Raw genomic sequence first — 18,625 nt, 5'->3', positions numbered from 1 at the left:
TTAACCACACCGTTTATTAGAACTGAGGTATATGGACTCCTCGCCCAGCCTACATCATTCAGACATTAACAAGAGTTAACAACAAGTGTAGGCAATGAAAAGTTTAACAAAAATTTAAAAGTTCGAAAAACACGGCGAGAAAAGCACGCTTGGAATGTAATCGAGACCAGAAAGAGGAGCACACGGGTTCGAGAACGTAGGCAGGATGATGAGATCATTCAGTCTAAAAAAAAGTACTCTAAGTGGGCCTTGGCCAGGACACATCATGTTTAGAAGCGAAGATGGCCAAGAACCCCGACAGTGACAGCCAAGTGATCTAAAGTGTCTGAGAGAAAACGTCAATCGAGACGACGGAACGATGAAATCAGCTGCGAGAAGTTTTGGAAAGGTCTTCAGTCAGCAGTGAATTGTTCATGCCAGCAGCAGCAGCTGCTGGTGATAATCATCACAACAATTGGCTCTGCCACCTTTTCGGTAGGTACCAAGCAGTTTGCCGAGTCAAACAGCAGGTGACGCCGCCTTGCCTGCTGCGTTTAACACCGCCCGTGGCCGAGAGGGGCGCTCGGCCTGCGTTGCGTTGCGTGCCATTGTGCGTGCCGCGGCAGAGAGGGAAGAGAGAGCGAGGGGAGGGGAGAAGGGCAGGCAGAGAGAGAGAGTGAATCATCGTCACGGCGCGCATAATAACCCGGCTGTGGGACATCGCAAGCCACGCTCGCAAAGGGGGTAGCTTGGTCTCTCGCTGAAGGCGACACACACACACGTGGATTTAGCGTGGAGGCTGTGGTAAAGGTCCTGGGGGTGGAGGGGTGCGGGCTGAATCCAGAGCTCGCTGGATCTGTCCGCGAGTGGTTGGGCCGAGGTGGTGGTGGCGGTGGTGGTGGTGGTGATGGCAGCGCTACTGCTGCTTAGCCGGATCGTCAACAGCGGCGGCGGTATCAGAGCGCCTGCAGTGAGTACCGCATCGCATGGGCACACGCGCACGCACGATGTTCACGAATGCTGCTGTGTACACGCATCCTCGGTGCCGAAACCACCGCTGCATGATGAAGGCCTCCCCCTCCCTCGGGGTTCGTATCGGTCGTGGGGTTTGTTTGGGTGATACTTCATCGCGATGGGGGACGCGAGATTATAGAGGGGGGCCCGTGCGGTGTGTACACACTGTGAGAGGGGGGGGGGGCATGCGGTGTGTACACACTGTGAGAGAGGGGGGGCCATGTGGTGTAACGCGTGCAGTGTGTACACACTGTGAGAGGGGGGGGCCGTGCGGTGTGTACACACTGTGAGAGAGGGGGGGCCATGTGGTGTAACGCGTGCAGTGTGTACACACTGTGAGAGGGGGGGGCATGCGGTGTAACGCGTGCAGTGTGTACACGCTGTGAGAGAGGGGGGGCATGCGGTGTAACGCGTGCAGTGTGTACACGCTGTGAGAGAGGGGGGCCATGTGGTGTAACGCGTGCAGTGTGTACACACTGTGAGAGAGGGGGGGCATGTGGTGTAACGCGTGCAGTGTGTACACACTGTGAGAGAGGGGGGCCATGTGGTGTAACGCGTGCAGTGTGTACACACTGTGAGAGAGGGGGGCCATGTGGTGTAACGCGTGCAGTGTGTACACACTGTGAGAGAGGGGGGCCATGTGGTGTAACGCGTGCAGTGTGTACACACTGTGAGAGGGGGGGGGCCGTGCGGTGTGTACACACTGTGAGAGGGGGGGGGCCGTGCGGTGTGTACACACTGTGAGAGAGGCCCCGTGGTGTGTGTCCACACTGTGAGTGCACTAACACCGCACTAACACCACCACAATGTGTAGGTGTGTATAGTGCACTAACACCGCACTAACACACCACCACAATGTATAGGTGTGTATAGTGCACTAACACCCCACTAACACACCACCACAATGTGTAGGTGTGTATAGTGTACTAACACCGCACTAACACACCACCACAATGTATAGGTGTGTATAGTGCACTAACACCGCACTAACACACCACCACAATGTGTAGGTGTGTATAGTGTACTAACACCGCACTAACACACCACCACAATGTGTAGGTGTGTATAGTGCACTAACACCGCACTAACACACCACTACAATGTGTAGGTGTGTATAGTGCACTAACACCGCACTAACACACCACTACAATGTGTAGGTGTGTATAGTGCACTAACACCGCACTAACACCACTACAATGTGTAGGTGTGTATAGTGCACTAACACCGCACTAACACACCACCACAATGTGTAGGTGTGTATAGTGGACTAACACACCACCACAATGTGTAGGTGTGTATAGTGCACTAACACCACTACAATGTGTAGGTGTGTATAGTGCACTAAGACCGCACTAACACAACACTACAATGTGTAGGTGTGTGTAGTGCACTAACACCGCACTAACACAATACTACAATGTGTAGGTGTGTATAGTGCACTAACACCGCACTAACACAACACTACAATGTGTAGGTATGTATAGTGCACTAACACCGCACTAACACAACACTACAATGTATAGGTGTGTATAGTGCACTAACACCACTACAATGTGTAGGTGTGTATAGTGCACTAACACAACACTACAATGTGTAGGTGTGTATAGTGCACTAACACCGCACTAACACAACACTACAATGTGTAGGTGTGTATAGTGCACTAACACCGCACTAACACAACACTACAATGTATAGGTGTGTATAGTGCACTAACGCCACTACAATGTGTAGGTGTGTATAGTGCACTAACACAACACTACAATGTGTAGGTGTGTATAGTACAATAGCACCGCACTAACACACCACTACAATGTGTTGGAGTGTACTGGACAGTAGTTGTAACGTTGTTAGGATGTCTCGACTCAGTGATGTTAGTGTGGTATGTTTCAGCTGACAAAGTTGTTTCGCGTAATTTGTACACACAGGAAACGATGAATTAACAGCATAAAAACGTGTCCACTGTGCAGTGTATGGTGTTCGGTGTCAACGCTTCATGTATCACTATGTAATAACATACAAATCCCTACGTTGTACCAAATCGTATTGCTCATAGTATCTGTGATTTCGTACTGATGACAATTACAGATGGTGCACTACAACATGGGCCGTTCACTCCTGACTCACGATGTGACATCCATCCACACACTATTACTAATACTACTGGATATCGTTCGTCATATTATAACACCAGGACGTTATGTAATTCACCCACTCTATAAATATCTCGATTGAAAAAAATTACTGCAATTCACTTTATCGGTAGTGCATTCCAAGTTGCAATTCATCCACACACAGCTGCATTATAACGTCCATTGTATACTGAATAATTTGGCACTGCTAATACTCGATGTGTATGCTCCAATAATGTACCTTATAGCACGAACGATGATACACTATTTCACAGGCTGGTGGTATACCACAGTGAAAAGGCCACGGTTAATACCGGAGGCAAGTGAAATATTTGCTGGTACCAGGGCTTTCAGCGATCCGCATTGAGCAGCGTGGTGAAGTATGGTCAAAAATCAACATGCCTGCATGAGGGAGACGTCTTCATTCAGCCTGTATGCATATTGAACTTATTTTGCACACTGTACATAATAGGCAGTGCGGGGGAAAGATGACAACAGTGAATTGACAAAATGCCTTCACGTTTTTAAAGTACAGGATTTATTCTACGGGGGTTGTGAGTATTTTGTAGCTCTGTAGAGCAGCAGGTTTATTATTCGTGAGTTCGTATCCTAACCAGGGTACACTTTGACTCATGACCATCATCATTTCTCTCAGGATCTTAAGTTAGCACCACCACGTGAGGCGGCGCCATTGATGTAAATTCGGTGGTTAGAATAATAGTGCAGTGTTAATGTCATCCATCCAGAAAATTTTCACTGGGTCTTAATACTGTTTTCATGAGATTCTTTCATCGGGATGTTTGGCCAATTCCATGTATGTGGCAGTCTGAGTAGATCATAATTTGTGAAGGAAACTCAGGCATATGATTGATGGGATAACTCTCAAAACGGCACACATTGGTGGATTAAATAAGTAATATTTGGACTGCCAACTCCTGCCTATCTCTTGGGCTAAGCCTATACGACTCCTGACATTTCCTGGCAGTTCAACCATCATGAGTACGTGCCAGTCTCAAATTCTGCTTAGCTTCCGACATCTGCCGAGTCCGTGCACAATCACGGTGCTTTGGTTGTGGAATTGCCACCACTGTTTCCGGTGGTTGAAATGTCAAATTTGCTGTTCTCTTGGGTTTTCTCGGGCACTCTAAGCCTGTTTATTCGCACGTTCTGGCTTACTCACCGAGCCGCCTGTCCTTTTCCCCTTAAGCTGTGGAAAGAAAAACAAAATGTGAAATGTTGGTGAACGATGGGAGGATATTTTTCGGATGAAAATTTTTACTTATTCTGGAAGGTTGTGTGGATAAGCAAAGTTTTTTTTTGCCGTCATGGAAACAGCCCACATTACAGTGTGAGAGATTCTCTTGTATATTTCGTCTTGTGGTATCCGCTCTGAGCTTCCCCTAGGTAAATATTTCTGAAATTGGAGACAAAAGTGGCCCGGAGTATAGATACTATTCCCTTGGGTTTTGTGCAGAACTTAATAGGTGCTCGCGAACAATTCCTGCTTCAAATATACGGCTCAATGAAGGATGTTTGCACTGCAGTCCCAGCTCACCCAGCTTTGACAACTGGCTGTAATGTGCATTGCATTCAATGTCTGAAACTCTTGGCCTTGCTTTTGTCAATAGGGGCTAAGATAAAGATGTGATGCATCATCAGTTGTGGATAGACATCTTTAAAACGGTCGTTCGTTTCTCAGTCCACTTGTCCTGGTGAGAGTCGCCGTGGCAGCAGGTTGAGTCGGGCGGTCCAGACCTCCCTTACCCTGGCGACAGACTCTAGCTCTTCATTACTATACACTACTACACTGCTATACACTACACTGCTATACATTACACTACTATACACAGACTCTAGCTCTTCCTGGGGAATTCCCAGGCGTTCCCAGCCCAGCTGAGCGACACAGTACCAGCAGCGTGTCCTGGGTCATCCCCGGGGTCTTTGCCAAGGTCCAGTCCATCTGAAACCGTCCCACTCCCTGCCGTACTGGCATCGCGCCCGCCCCTCACTCTTTGTCCTGCGGATGGGGGGCCCACAGGACGGTGCCACGTAGCCATTTCGGGCTGGGCCTTTCCGGGTTACGTGGGTCACCCGGCCACCAGGAGCTTGCCGGCGAACACCACCCCGAGGCGTGGCTCCAGGGGTGTGTCCCGGTGTCCTTTGTCCAAGCGGGGCTCTCTGGTTTTTCAAAAGGTGTAATGTATATTTTAAATACAATTTTAAAAAATATTATTTCTTTAGAAATGTTATATTCACTTTCTGTTATAGTCCTTGGAGATCATTTTGTTTGGTGTATTTTCTCTCCTGCTCGAATGCTTTGCCTTTCTTGAGAGCATCCTGTTGTTACGACAGCACTTAGAGGAGAGATTGAGGCACACCATTTGACGGTGATGACTGAAAAGCAATACCAAGGCCGTTTGCCTCATTGTTGGTGATGGAGACATCCAATACGCTTTTTTGACCAACATTTGACTAAATGGGACGCATGCCAACAAGTGAAATTGGTCTAACGTGCAAACACAGTTGTCTGTGATGGACAAGGTACTGTATTATACAGGGTGATCTATTTATAGATACCCCACTGATCTCTAATGACCCCTCCTTTCTTATCAATGACTGTTTGAATATTAGTAAGGCGATGGCTCGTTATCTTCCGCGGGAGTGTGATTTAGATTTAATAAGTGTATTGACAATTTTGGGTGACGTGGAAGCTTTGATGTTAGATGTTGGTTTCTCTATAATGTCTCCTCCCTTTTATTTTAGTGTGGTATCTATAAATGGATCCCCCTGTATAGGCATCACAGTGTATTTGACATGTGATGTGTGAATAGAGCGCACCGAATACTGCTGTTTAAGCTCCAGTTTGTATACACATGTAAATCCACTGCTGCATGAAGGACTTCCTATATTGTGTCAGTGGTGTTATTTGACCATGCTGGTCAGTGCTGGTTGCAGGTGTGCTAACCATTGTGCCACGGCTCCCGCACACACGCACACGGCCCTTGCAGCACACTAGACCACGGTGTTGGATACTCCGCCGTTTTAGCTTTGCACATCCCTGAGCTCTGGTTGTTTTCTTTTATATTCTTAGGTTTTTTTTTCTTTCTTTTTTTTTCGGTAAAGTCACGTAGGTAAAACATTAAAATTAATAAAAAATAAAATAAAAATCACGACGTTTCAGAGGCAACACAAGCTTCCGTCTTCAGGTGGAACACGTCACAGCCACGACAGCTGTATCAAGTAAATGAGAGATTACAAGAGCTACCACTCCGTATATATAATGGTTGGAGAGGGGGGAAGGGCCAAGTACGGCACACTTTTTATTAATATGGTAAGGTGAGGCTTAAGAGGCTGAGCCTTTGTTATGGAGAGGTACGGTTTGTGACTAAGCCTGGCCTACATAACAATAGTTTGAAAAAAAGGAACAACTAAACATGGTAAAACAAGCCTGGCTGTCTATCAATAACCTGTAATAGTTGTCTGTCAAATAAGATGGTCCAAATAAGTGTAGTTAAATCTTTTTTGCATGGTTAATCACATCTTTCCAATGATTACTCAGTTTGTAACCATCATCACGGTTGAAATTATGTCTGTGTTTGTATATTTGTATGGCTTCGTGTACAAACCTTTGATGGTAGCCAGGAGGTTTGCAGAGAACCTTGGTCTCGGAAAAGACAATTTCATGAGAGCCCACCGAGTTGTAGCAATGATCGGCAACGGCCGGAGAATCAGTTCTGCCGTGTTTCAGATCTGACTTGTGCTCGCGGACACGATCAGAAACATGACGTTTCGTTTCTCCAATGTAGCAATCACCACAACTGCAACTCAATTTGTAGACTCCAGGATACTGTAAGTCAGGAACGACATCCTTCACAGATGGAATCAGATCACGGATTTTATGCACTGTACTGAATCGGACTTGGATCTTATGTTTGTTTAGAATTTTGGAGATCTTTTTGGTCACGCCTGCTATGTATGGTAACGTGATAGTTTTGGTCGGAGTTTCATGTGGCTGTTTCTGTGTGGTGGGAGAAACAGCTTGGTGGATAGTGCTGTCAGAGTATCCGTTCATCCTGAGGGCCCGATGTACATGTCTTAATTCACCGGCCAGGTGGTGTTGGTCATAAATGCCATGGGCTCTGTGGTATAGCGTTTTGATGAGAGAATTCTTTTGAGATGGGTGGTGGTGGGAATCCGGTTTCAAGTAGGAATCTGTGTGGGTGGCTTTCCTGTAGAATGCAGCAATTGAACCTGTCCACAACAATCTAACCTGGGTGGGATTGGCCATTCCAGAAAACTCGTTTCTCATTTTTTAGAAGACTGGGAAACAGCCAATGCAGATGTCAGCAGAGAACATGGTTGGGCCCACGCACACTCCACGTTTATTTTCGCTGGTGATGAGAGTGCGGTGGGTGAGATGTCTGCCTGCCTCATTTTTCCGGTGCTGAGAGTGGGCAGCTGGGATTACGTTCACGCGCCGGGAAATGGTGGGGACGGCGGGGGGGGGGCTACGTTGAGGAGCACAGAGGGGACGATTGTGCACCGCTGCCGAGAGCCGGGCGCGCGAACACAAGGCGGGAGCTCACGGACGGAGTGGTGTTAAATTAAAGGAAAATTTAGTCCGGTGTTTTTGGCCGGAATTAGTGTTGTCATTGGAGAAACAACTGTGCAGTAGTTATATGGCTGTGCATGTACTCCGTTTTACATTGAGCATCCCAAGATGATGGTAACAAAACAGTAACTGTGCATTTTCCAAGTCGAGTGTGAACGCGAGATGAAATCCTTGGTACAGCAAACACCTGTTGAGATTTACACTTTTCTCGAGCAATTGTTTTCACACCTTTTACACCTCTTCAATGCTAGGAATTCGCTTTTTTGCCTCTGTGTAGAAAAAAACCTGTTTATTTATTATTTAGGATGGAACCATGGCGCAGAAGGTTAGCGCGTTGTAGCTTATGAACCCAATTAGCCTAAATTAAATGTCACGGCTAACATGAGTGGCAATTAATATCTGAACTGTTCCGAGGCCTCCTCCCCTCCCCCCAACTTCACCAACCCGCATGAACCAGCGTGGTGACCCAACTGGTGTGGAGAGGAGGCCTTCATCAAGCAGTTGATACACCAAAGGCTCTACATTTGTATTGTTGTTATTAAACTGTCATGCCTTGGTGTGCGTGTAAAAACAAACATGAGTAGCAAGTCGGGAAGCAGTCAAAATCATTGAGCATTTTAATTATCCTCGTGATTGTACGCAGTAAGGCATTCCTGTCTCTCTCCCTGTGGACATCTACCCCTCACTCCCTTCTCTCTCGGAAATAAATTCGCAAAGAAAACAAACTCCTCTTCAGCAAATAATCTTGTTAGAACTTTTTATACCCATGGCCCCGCACCAGGGAAAGTGAAGGGGAGTCTGTTGCGTTAGAGGGCAGCAGGGGGTGGAGGTGGTGCAGGATGAGTGGGGAAGGGAGGCCGGTATGGGAGTCCCCAAGACGGACAGAGCGGAGAGCATGGCTCACGGGGAGTAGGAGAAGGAATGACCGTCGCAAGATGTCGGATGAGAGAGAGTGATGATGATTATGACGGAGAGGGGAAGGAAGAGGGGGAGAGAGAAGGAGCGAGCAGTGGTGAGCTGCACGGAGCAGCGTCTGTTTTCTCGGGTGGAGGGGAGAAGTACAGAGTGGGGGTGGCCACACACAAGTCACGTGATTTACGGAAGGAGGATTGATCCGATTTTAGAGCAATGTGTCGATGTGCATAACCCCCGCAGAATCCATCATTTCCCCCCCACCACCTCGTCCACACGCGGCTCAATGACTTGTCATGATTCCGGATCATGATATGGTTCAAGAGGCAATTCTTTATTCACTTGGTGGTATATGAAAAACCATTAAATGTTGCACCAACTTTTGAAACATGAATCAAACTGAATAATCTATTTAAATTATACATATTCAAACCTCTTCTTGGCATTAATCATTGCATTGTAAGTATCCCTTATCTTTAGTTGGTGAACCCAAGTTTTATAATTAAATTTCATAGAATGAATGTTTGAACATAAAATGCTTAAGATATTTAAGTATTTTTAGTTTTCTCGTATTATCTTTATAAACCACTGGAGCACCTCCGACTGTCACGTGTGGTGTCAGCAGAGCTCCGTGGCCTTAAAGAGTGTGTCTCGTTGTGGTGGCCGCCTTGCTGCAGCAACATGGGTCTGGTTCACGTTTATTATCTGCTCCAATCACCGCAACAAATAGTGGAACACATCGTGGCCTCATGTCCACTATAAGTCTAGGACAGACAGGTGTCTGTGCGAGTCTCGGGCTATCTGCGAGTCTAGGGGTCTGTGTAAACTAGTGCCCACTATCTCTAAGGGCCACGAGTGGGATTCACAATTGCTGTCCATTTTTCATTCTGGTTGGTCTCGTCTTTGTACGGTTTCGTTCGCTCCGTTAGCCTCATTGTAATATGAGCTTTTCGCTTCCACGAATCCAAAGTAATCGATTCTTGCATGCACGATTGAGGGTGTAAAAATCGATTTTGATCGATGCATTGGCCATTGCATGCTCAATTTTCAACCTCTGGCAATTGCTCACTTGTGTCAGAGCTTATCTTTATCCATGCAGCTGATATTTATACGTGTTTGTGAGCCCAGATAACTTCTCCGAGACTGCTGAATTAATTTCAACGAATGAGGAGTCCTTTGGATAAAGAAATAACCTCGACATCACCAGCTCCCAATATGCTTTGCAGCCAGGTGTTGCGCACACTCCCACGTGTGCCACGGTGTTTTTGAACTGATCAACAGACGCACACAGACAACGGCCACCGCTGGCCACCCCCCACGGTGCTTGTGCCAGGCTAGGTGCACCTTGTGTCTACTCCCTCCAACTGCCAAATGTAAAATGTGTTCCTGTCGATGACTTTACATTTTTTATGATTTGAATTAAAGTTTCACAAAAATGTATTTAAAACACAACACTATGGCATAATACGAGAAATAAGGTATTCCTGTTGAATGTCAATAGTCTTGGCACTATGATGTAATATGCCACAGTGCATTGCCAGTGTGTAGTGTGGGTTAGAGTCTCTTTCATGCCACGTGCAAGCTGTCGCCATTGCATTCTTGTGTTGCAGCCTAGATTTTTTTATGCAATTGAAGTTTCCCAAGTCTCCTTTCACAGAAATGTCCAGTGTACGTCAACGAGCTTTCACTTGGTTAGGTGAAGGATGCTGAATGCAGTTGAAAGGCATTTCTACCCCTGAACAGTTGGCTTTTCAATCAAATTCTATTAAAGGGGTGGAGAAGAATCGATCTTACAGAAACGTGATTGCATCGGTGGTCGTACGGCACGGGGAGCCTGCCCGCCTTCCAGTAGCTTGTGCGTTGGCGTGTTTGAACAGCGTGGACCTCGGATGGACTGGTGACTTGGCACGAGTCCCCCTCCCCCCTTGTGTGTGCCACAAGCAGTCAATCGCTCTCATCGAGATTTCAAAATGCCAGCGGTTGGTGGTTGTCCCGGAGGCGAGAGCAAAACTGCGAGGTGTATTGCAATCCGCATGGTTGCAGATGCAATGAGCTTCCTTGTGTGGCCTAAAGCGACTCATTCAGAAGTATTCGTTGGTAATTCTGCGTGAAATGGCAGGGCCCGACCATTTATTTGGCAATCATTCCTGGAATAAGGCTCCCCCTTCTGTCGCCGAGCCTTTGTAAACGCACGCTGTGCGCCTGCTTTGCGGAGGTGTTCCCAGCGATGCGCGCGTGCCTTCAATCGCGACGCTCTTTTGCCATTGCGACGCAGGGTGTGTTTCCTTGTGCGATTCGCGACTTGATAAATGGTCAGTAAAGTTTTCAGAATGAGATTCCCAAAAAATCGTGTTCAGCTCGTGTTCGCTCTATATTCATGCGCTAATTATATTAAATTAATATTGACATTTGGAGGAAACTATCGAAAAATAAAGTAATAATAACAGTGCATCTGGGCATGCTTTCAATATCCTATTTTCTAAACCTTTGACCGGTCCCCACATCCCCATCGAACCAGACTGAAAATATCAATTCTCTGCACTTTTGCTGAACACTTTTTTGATTGTTTAGCTTTCAGACACACATGGATTTCACATTTAAAAGTATCAATTACAACGCCATTGATTTCTTGTGCTTGTACGTGCATGGTTGCGGCATCTCCTAAAAGGCTGCAATTTCTCAGGCATCGGAGGCAAATGGGCTTCGGGGATTACGCTGCAGGCGAGTGTTTAAGAATGTTTGTGATGATTATCTATGGCCATTTGGTTTTGTGTTTGTTATACAAGTTCTGTATTTGCAGCCATTATTTACTTTGGTTTGTGGGGAAGCTAATTGAAACGATTCACCAATAAAGCTCAGGTGCTCTTGAACGTGTTATGATTTTACCGTGAAATGTTGCAATTGTCGATCAGCGCCGTTGAGATTTTGACTGCTCGCACAAATACTTGAGAATAAAATTACAGGGCAGTTTAAAAGTTCTCCGAGAGCATTTATCCCCCTGCATTTTTTTCCGTGCACGAGTTTTGCAACGCTGATGTCCCGGCGGTAAACTAGTACAGCCTCATTGGTTTTTCCATCTCTCCTAATGTACTTCCTCTAAGCAAGCCAGTTTCGGATAATCAATATCCTGGTTTTCCTCGCTAGATGATTGCTTAGTGTGCTTTGTTTGGCCTTGCCAGTATCCTGTGCCTCCATTATAGGTTATTTGAAAAATGTTGTGCGAGTCCTCAATCCATTACAACATAGTAATTTTTACCTCCCCAACCCAACCCCATGTTTTTGTACAAAGGATGACCTGCTACCAACTTCCCTCTAGCTATCACACGTATGTCTACACTGGCATTAGTCATGAGCACGTTTGTTCCGGTCTGATGGGAGTTTCGTCGGCACTAGCCATACTGTTTGTTGCCCGCATTGTCATGAAGAGGCCGTCTCTCGGTGTGCGTTGTCTGGACCCCCCCCCCCGCCATCCGTGCTGTCCACTCCCTGCCCCCTGTTCAAGTTCAGGCTCGAGCGCCTTCCTGTTTCTCTGCAGCCATTCGACCGATTGCGTCGATCCGTAAAATAAATATCCCCACTTTGTGTACGGCGTTGTCAGGTGTGGTTGCATTTTCGAAATCGCTATTATAAATCGCCGTTGTATATTGCATTGGGGAAAGTCGCCAACGATTCTTGTCCATTAGAAAATTAGCCCTGTGCAACGTCGGTGGCTTTGGACTTTCACTGATATCATGAATCCCCCTGGAGTGACATCGCAGGACTGCGGGGATGGAATTAGGAAGTCCTCGTCCAGCAGTGGATCGACATTTTATCCTCCAAAATTGTCGCTTGTGAGGCATGGTGAGAGATGATGTCAGGTGAACAATCTGTGTCACTGGCCGTGGTCATTTTAGCCAGCTTTGGGTTCCTGAAACCTTCTGTTCAGAACAAAGTGTTTTTTAAGTTTAAATAGTTTTCACTTTGTGTTCAAATCAAATTAGTATTTGTCCTGAGCAAAGTTGTAGGCTCTGAGCACACCTTATATATTGTCATCCTGAATCCTGCCCGTCCTGTTCTCTCCCCTCAGAGTGAACGGCCCTGAAGACAAACCGCCGAAGATGAGAGACGTCGCACGCTCGTTGTGAAGACACCCGGCGGCGGCGTCGTCGTCGAAAGCCGTCATGTCGCGGCGGTGACGGCAGGACGCGTCCCCTCGCTCGCTCCCCAGAGGAGAGAAAAAATCTCAATAAATCCCCAGCCTGTGTCGGCAGCGGCGCCTCCCGGCCGCCGGGAGGGAATCGATCCGAGGCGCGATGTTTCCCTGGCGCAAGTTGTCTTCTCACAAACTGGGCTTCTTCCTGGTCACCTTCGGCTTCATCTGGGGGATGATGCTGCTGCACTTCACGATTCAGCAGCACTCGGCGCACCGACCCACCAGCGCCGAGCTCCAGGAGCAGATCCTGCAGCTCAGCAAGCAGTACGTGAAGAGGCTTGCCGAGGAGACGCGCAGCACGGTGGACGGGCCCTACGCCGGCACGGCCACAGGATACGGTGAGTGCCGAGTCTGCGGGACCGAATGATTGCACGTGTGCGAGCGCACGTTTGAGGGCGTTTCCGTCCGTTTGCTATCTGAGGGGGTTGGCCGCGGTGCACAGAAGAGGGTGAGCGTGCGCTGTGAACCTGGCAACCTGGGATCGTCGGTGGCAAGAATCGGAACTCACCGGTCGTGGGCCTCCTCTAGGTCGTGGGCCTCCTCTAGGTCGTGGGCCTCCTCTAGGTCGTGGGCCTCCTCTAGGTCGTGGGCCTCCTCTAGGTCGTGGGCCTCCTCTAGGTCGTGGGCCTCCTCTAGGTCGTGGGCCTCCTCCAGGTCGTGGGCCTCCTCTAGGTCGTGGGCCTCCTCTAGGTCGTGGTGTTGTGTGTACACCACCACAGGGCAGAGTTAGGTAGCTGGATTTGGTGCTGGCCACAACGCTCCCTCTAGCGCTGTTCAGGTCTTAATAGGTATTCGCTAACGGAACTTGCTACAATGGTCCATGAAGGCTATTAGTGGGGCTGTGTCTGTGTATGTGATTATACCAATAGGTTAGCGGCTACGGTTTTCAAAATAACAACATTTGAATTGTGCGTAATTTGTTGATAATTATCGGCAATGTTATTACATTTGCAGCTAACGATCTTTGCTGACCCGACCTAGAGTAATGAAAGAAAATGGCATCTGTGCAATAAAGTGAACCACCAATTCCCTGCATTCTTCCATAACAAGCCGAGGCATTGATTCACTATTGAAATTGTTGATGCTAGATCACTCGCGTCCAATCGATTGATTTGCATTTCCTTTGTTGTTTTTTTGTGCTCTTCTATTCCTGCCCAATTAATTGCGAGCGTCAGCAGTCGGCGATCGACTGAAACGGCTCAAAATAGTCACGCGTTGGAATGTTAATGCTGGAGTCGTGACCTTATTAAACGTGAGATGAAGTTCTCCTTTGTTTCCTTTTGTGCCAAAGACTTGAACGTTTTAATTGCCCGTTTTATGCTCTCATCTTAACGCGCACTTTGCGTACCGTGTGGCGTTTACGGCCCGATGCAAACAGAGTAACGTGTCGTCTGATTACGAGCTCGAAAAGTCGCACACCATGAGCCCCGTTTTGTCCTCTCGCCGAACGCTTTGAAGTTATTTCCAAACGTCTTGGAATGCCCATTGAACTCTTCCATACAAGGCCATCCAGCCGTTGAGAGTGAGAGAAACTGGGCCTACCCTTGGCAGAGCGATAGCGCTGTCACTTTGTGTTGAAGGAGATCTGTAAACGTGACGACGATGACGAAGACGGCGATCGTGGGCAGAGCGCCCACCGCGAGCTCGGCTCCGCTCACGATGACCTCCATAATTGCGAGCTGTAAAACCTTTCGTTTATTATTTGAATACACAAGGCCCTGTAGGGTGCTCGTTTTAACTTGAGCCATTTTTGTCATCCGCGCTCGCAAAAAAAGAATATGATTGCACTCGTTGCCATGTTTATGAAGTGTGCCATTTTGTAAATAGGCGTGTTCTATATCAGTCGTTGCTTTCTCTTCCCACACCCGCGCGCTCTGCCCATCTTCCGGAGCAGCGTGATCGCAGGCTAATTGCTCCCTCTGGGCAATAAGAAGCAGCCGGCTCCCTGTGTCTTCATTCTCTTGTTTCCCTCCTTTTTCCCTTGCATTCAATACCTCTTCCATGAGATTAAATGTCAACTGCTAATCCGCACTGAATTAAACTTATTTTCACCTCTGCAAGCATTTAATTAAACGGTGCTGTTTAATATTTAGATGGGGACGGAAATAAAAATGTTTGTAAAGAAACCACGCTTGGATTGGTTATACAATTTGGTGCGGAAGAAATCTAGAGCGATTGCGTTTTCACTGGAGTTCAACCGGTGAAGTTTACCCCTCTGGCTGGTGCATGTTCACGATTTGTTTGGGTGCTGTTAAGGAACAAGATGACCCCTTTACAAGTGTTTTGTGCAAATTGCTGCCTCTCTCTCCCTGTGAATCGCTCGCATTCACGTCGCTGCCCTGCCGCCTTCATTCCCCCCTTGCCGGGAAGCTCTTCACTGCCTCCCACACAGAGAAGCAAATCCCTACCATGTTACTTCGATCTACTCCAATTTGTACAGCGTTTAGAGATGGAGGTCACATTTGTGTGATTCCACAATTCATAGGGTACGGTATTATATTATAAAGTATGACATTATTACAAGTGTGAATTTTACATGTATTAATATTGTATCGGTTGGATCGTTGATTCAGTGTTTGGCTTAATACTGCGCTTTGAAACCGGCACCCTGAATTCGATTCCTCAATATCTGAACTCCGTCTTCAGCCCTGCCCTCTCGCACCCTTCCCTATTCCATACTGAGCAGCGTGGTGGAGCATGGTCAAACAATCCCCATGACGGCTTGGCAACGAGAGTCGCTGCGAGTTGTGATCGTGAATAATTGTATGCGTGCGTGTGTGTGCACGCCCTCTGTGCAAATTTTTTGTGCCACGTTGTCTCGAGACGGCGGTGACTATTTTTAACGACACAATTTGCCAACGATCATCGTCAGGTGACAACCATAAAATCACTTTTCTGACACCTCCCTACTCGGGGAAAATCTTGTTGGTAAAATAATTGCCGTCGGGGCCTGTCGACGTGACGCCGCGAAAGGGAAGAGAACCGAGGGAGCGAGCGCTGGGAGACACCGCTGCCCCTGCACTGGCCTCTCGCTCGCTCCGCGAGATGCGCCGCCAGGTTATTCATCGTTCCTCGTTATTCTCCACCCTGTGCCCTGTTTTGGCTTTGCTTGTGGAGTATAATAGCCTCGGGTTGTGCACGCAACAACACCGGGTCCATGAAAAGGAAAAATAAATGTAATAGACGGCATTGTGGGCGATGGCCCTTGTGGATTATAGTTGGAAGCGAGTTGTTGTGCTCATTGTGCACAACTGCCAATGCAGCATCACCATAGCATTTGCTTCAGTAGAAGTGTGGTTTCTGGCCATGACAAATATTATTTGTGAATGATATCTCCCACCAACCTGCACCGGCCCTTTCTGACCGGCGTGGTGAATTATGAACGAGAGGCCTATCATCCAGCGGTGGGTTGACAGAGCTGTAAAATTGAAGTATGGCAGCTGTAAAGATGACTGTCACCTCTCCCGCCCCTCCCCAAAGTTCATTATTAACACCTGAGGTTGATAAAATTCGTACCACTTTACGTGAAGATTTCTGTGCTGGTCCAAATGAAGAACTGGGATCACCGCCATGGGAATGTGGAATTTCCACCGATGTGTCAGGATAACGAGTGCTAATGAGCACCACGCAGCCTTCATTTAAGCATAGACACACCAGATCACTGTGGCATCAAGTGTCTTGGAAGAGAGGCCTACATGTTGCATAATAATTTACAGCCCTTCATGAATTCAACTCCAGATGAAGTCCTCCCCATACGACATTGGTCATGGGGTTGCCTTGACCATATTTCACCATTTGGCCAGTGGATGTTTGTGAATGGGGGGGACCCAAGTCTCGGTTTGTCCAGTCTCCTAACGCAAGGATGCTAAACACCATGCTGCCGCTAGCCCCGGCTGCACATGTTTACTATTTGTTTCAAATACAGGAATAGAACTGCAACGTTGTACATCCACGTACGTAAATAGATTTCACGCATCGGGCTATAAATTGTGCTGTGCCACCCGGAGCTGCAATTCAATCGGAGTTTTTGCTCCCACCCGAGTAAAACCACGGCAAGGGAGCACTCCGCCTAGTCCGGTGTCGGCGATTATTCTACTCCAGCCGGTGTGTAAAAAACGCCGGCCTAGTGTGTAAAACGCCGGCCTGCGCGTGAAACAGTGCCGGCCATGCCTTGAGCTCTGTTAGTGCAGGGCCTTGTGCCTTTTCATTGTCTTCTTTCTGCAGGTTGTGCACCTTGTTTGGATTTTAAATAATTACGCAAACCTGCATGGCATGTGTAGTGTCACAGTAAACATTTGAAGTTGGCCCAACGTGGCATTGTTACTGGGATAGTACTTAATGGCTTTTCTTCTTCAACGGTAATGGGCCAATAGGTCCGATTCAATTCATACATAATTTAGTGTCAACAACGTAGCTTTAGTTTATCAGATTAGACTGCTTGGATTACACGTTTCTCGGAAAGAGAGGTCTAAATAATTTGCAGTCCTTTGTCGGGGTCCACTGCTGGATAAATGCCTCCCCAAGCTGCGCCGGCCATGTGGGTTGTTTGACCATACTTCACCATTCTGGTCAGTGCGGATTGTTGAAGGCGACACCCAACCCTGGTTCGGCTCTCCGTGGCTGATGATATCCATGACCGGGTATCCAACTCGTATCCCTGGGTTTATAGTGCAAAGCGCTAACCACTGCTCCACCATGCCCTCCAAATACATCATACCATATTGTATAATTATATATTTATTAACTAGTTTCAAATGCGCAATGCAGTTAGGTTTTAAATGGCGCATATTTACCATTTCAACAGCGCACAGAGTAGCATTGTCCGAAATGTTTATTCTTCATTGCAGGGATGATGAAGCGAGAGCGTGTGGGATGTATCCTGAGCAGGCAAAAGAGCCGGTTGTTTGTGACAGTGATTGCAGCGAGTGCAGTGCACTCCCGATGGTCCCACCGCATGGCCTCCCTTGCCGGGCAGCAGTGTGTTACGCGTGCGCGCTCCCCGGTAAGCACCGTCCACAGCACGCTTCCTCCCAGCGGAGCCGGAGGAATGTTTAGGCCCACGACAGATTGAATGTGTGATAGATGCAAGTGCTGCAATTGTATTCTGGCAGATGCGCTGTGAAAACGTATTACCGCTGTGCCACTTACAACTTGGTATGATTTGCATACAACATGTGGGAATTAAAAAAGTAGTTTATTACAAATACAATTGTGAGTCTAAGAATATACATTAATCGATCAACTGATGCGTCGTCATACTGAAGTCTTCTACAATATAGTCAAAAGCAGGGCTGGATTTCTCACAGAATATTGTCCAGGCTGCTGATGGACTGGAATAGGTGGCTTGTGAGTAGTCTACACAACCGTGGCCTGTCCCCAACATGATTCCATGATTCTGATTCCATCAGGAATCGTATTCGATTCTTCGAATGGAGTCGTGATTGCAGGTTGGGGATCGTGAGATGTCCCCATAACCTCTTGGAGAGTCTCCTAACGGCCTTCTAAATTGGTTTCTCTCCACTGCCACGCCACCTAATACATGACTATGGTCTGTGCGGTTTGGAATAAGAATCTTGTTATTGTGTGTGTTGCCTTATTGAGTATGGGGAGTGGTAGTGTAGTGGTGAGTGCGCTGCGGTACGAACCCAGTCACTTGAATTCGAATACTGCTTAAGACACGTTAACAGTGGTGACTGTTTTAACTGGTTCTAGGCCTCTCCTAGGTCGACTGTCTCTTAATTGAGTATCTGACGCAGTGTGTATACATTAGTGGGGAGACAATGGCAG

At 47.5% G+C, this 18,625-nt stretch overlaps 1 protein-coding gene across 1 annotated transcript in view; it reads left to right on the top strand.

Annotated features, from left to right (window-relative positions):
* The first annotated feature begins 602 nt into the window (after positions 1-602).
* Positions 603-18,625, top strand: part of MGAT5 (alpha-1,6-mannosylglycoprotein 6-beta-N-acetylglucosaminyltransferase) — an 85,508-nt gene continuing 67,485 nt past the window's right edge. Inside the window, exons 1-2 of the mRNA XM_078866667.1 lie at positions 603-949; positions 12,713-13,176. Of these exons, the coding sequence (XP_078722793.1) occupies positions 12,939-13,176 (238 nt within the window). The 5' untranslated portion in view covers positions 603-949; positions 12,713-12,938. The remainder of the gene's footprint in view (positions 950-12,712; positions 13,177-18,625) is intronic.

The sequence above is a fragment of the Lampetra fluviatilis genome, chromosome 2 (assembly GCF_964198595.1).
Source record: "Lampetra fluviatilis chromosome 2, kcLamFluv1.1, whole genome shotgun sequence".
Taxonomy (NCBI): domain Eukaryota; kingdom Metazoa; phylum Chordata; class Hyperoartia; order Petromyzontiformes; family Petromyzontidae; genus Lampetra; species Lampetra fluviatilis.
Note: the sequence above shows the minus strand (reverse complement) of the source record. Positions and strands in the feature narration are given on the sequence as shown.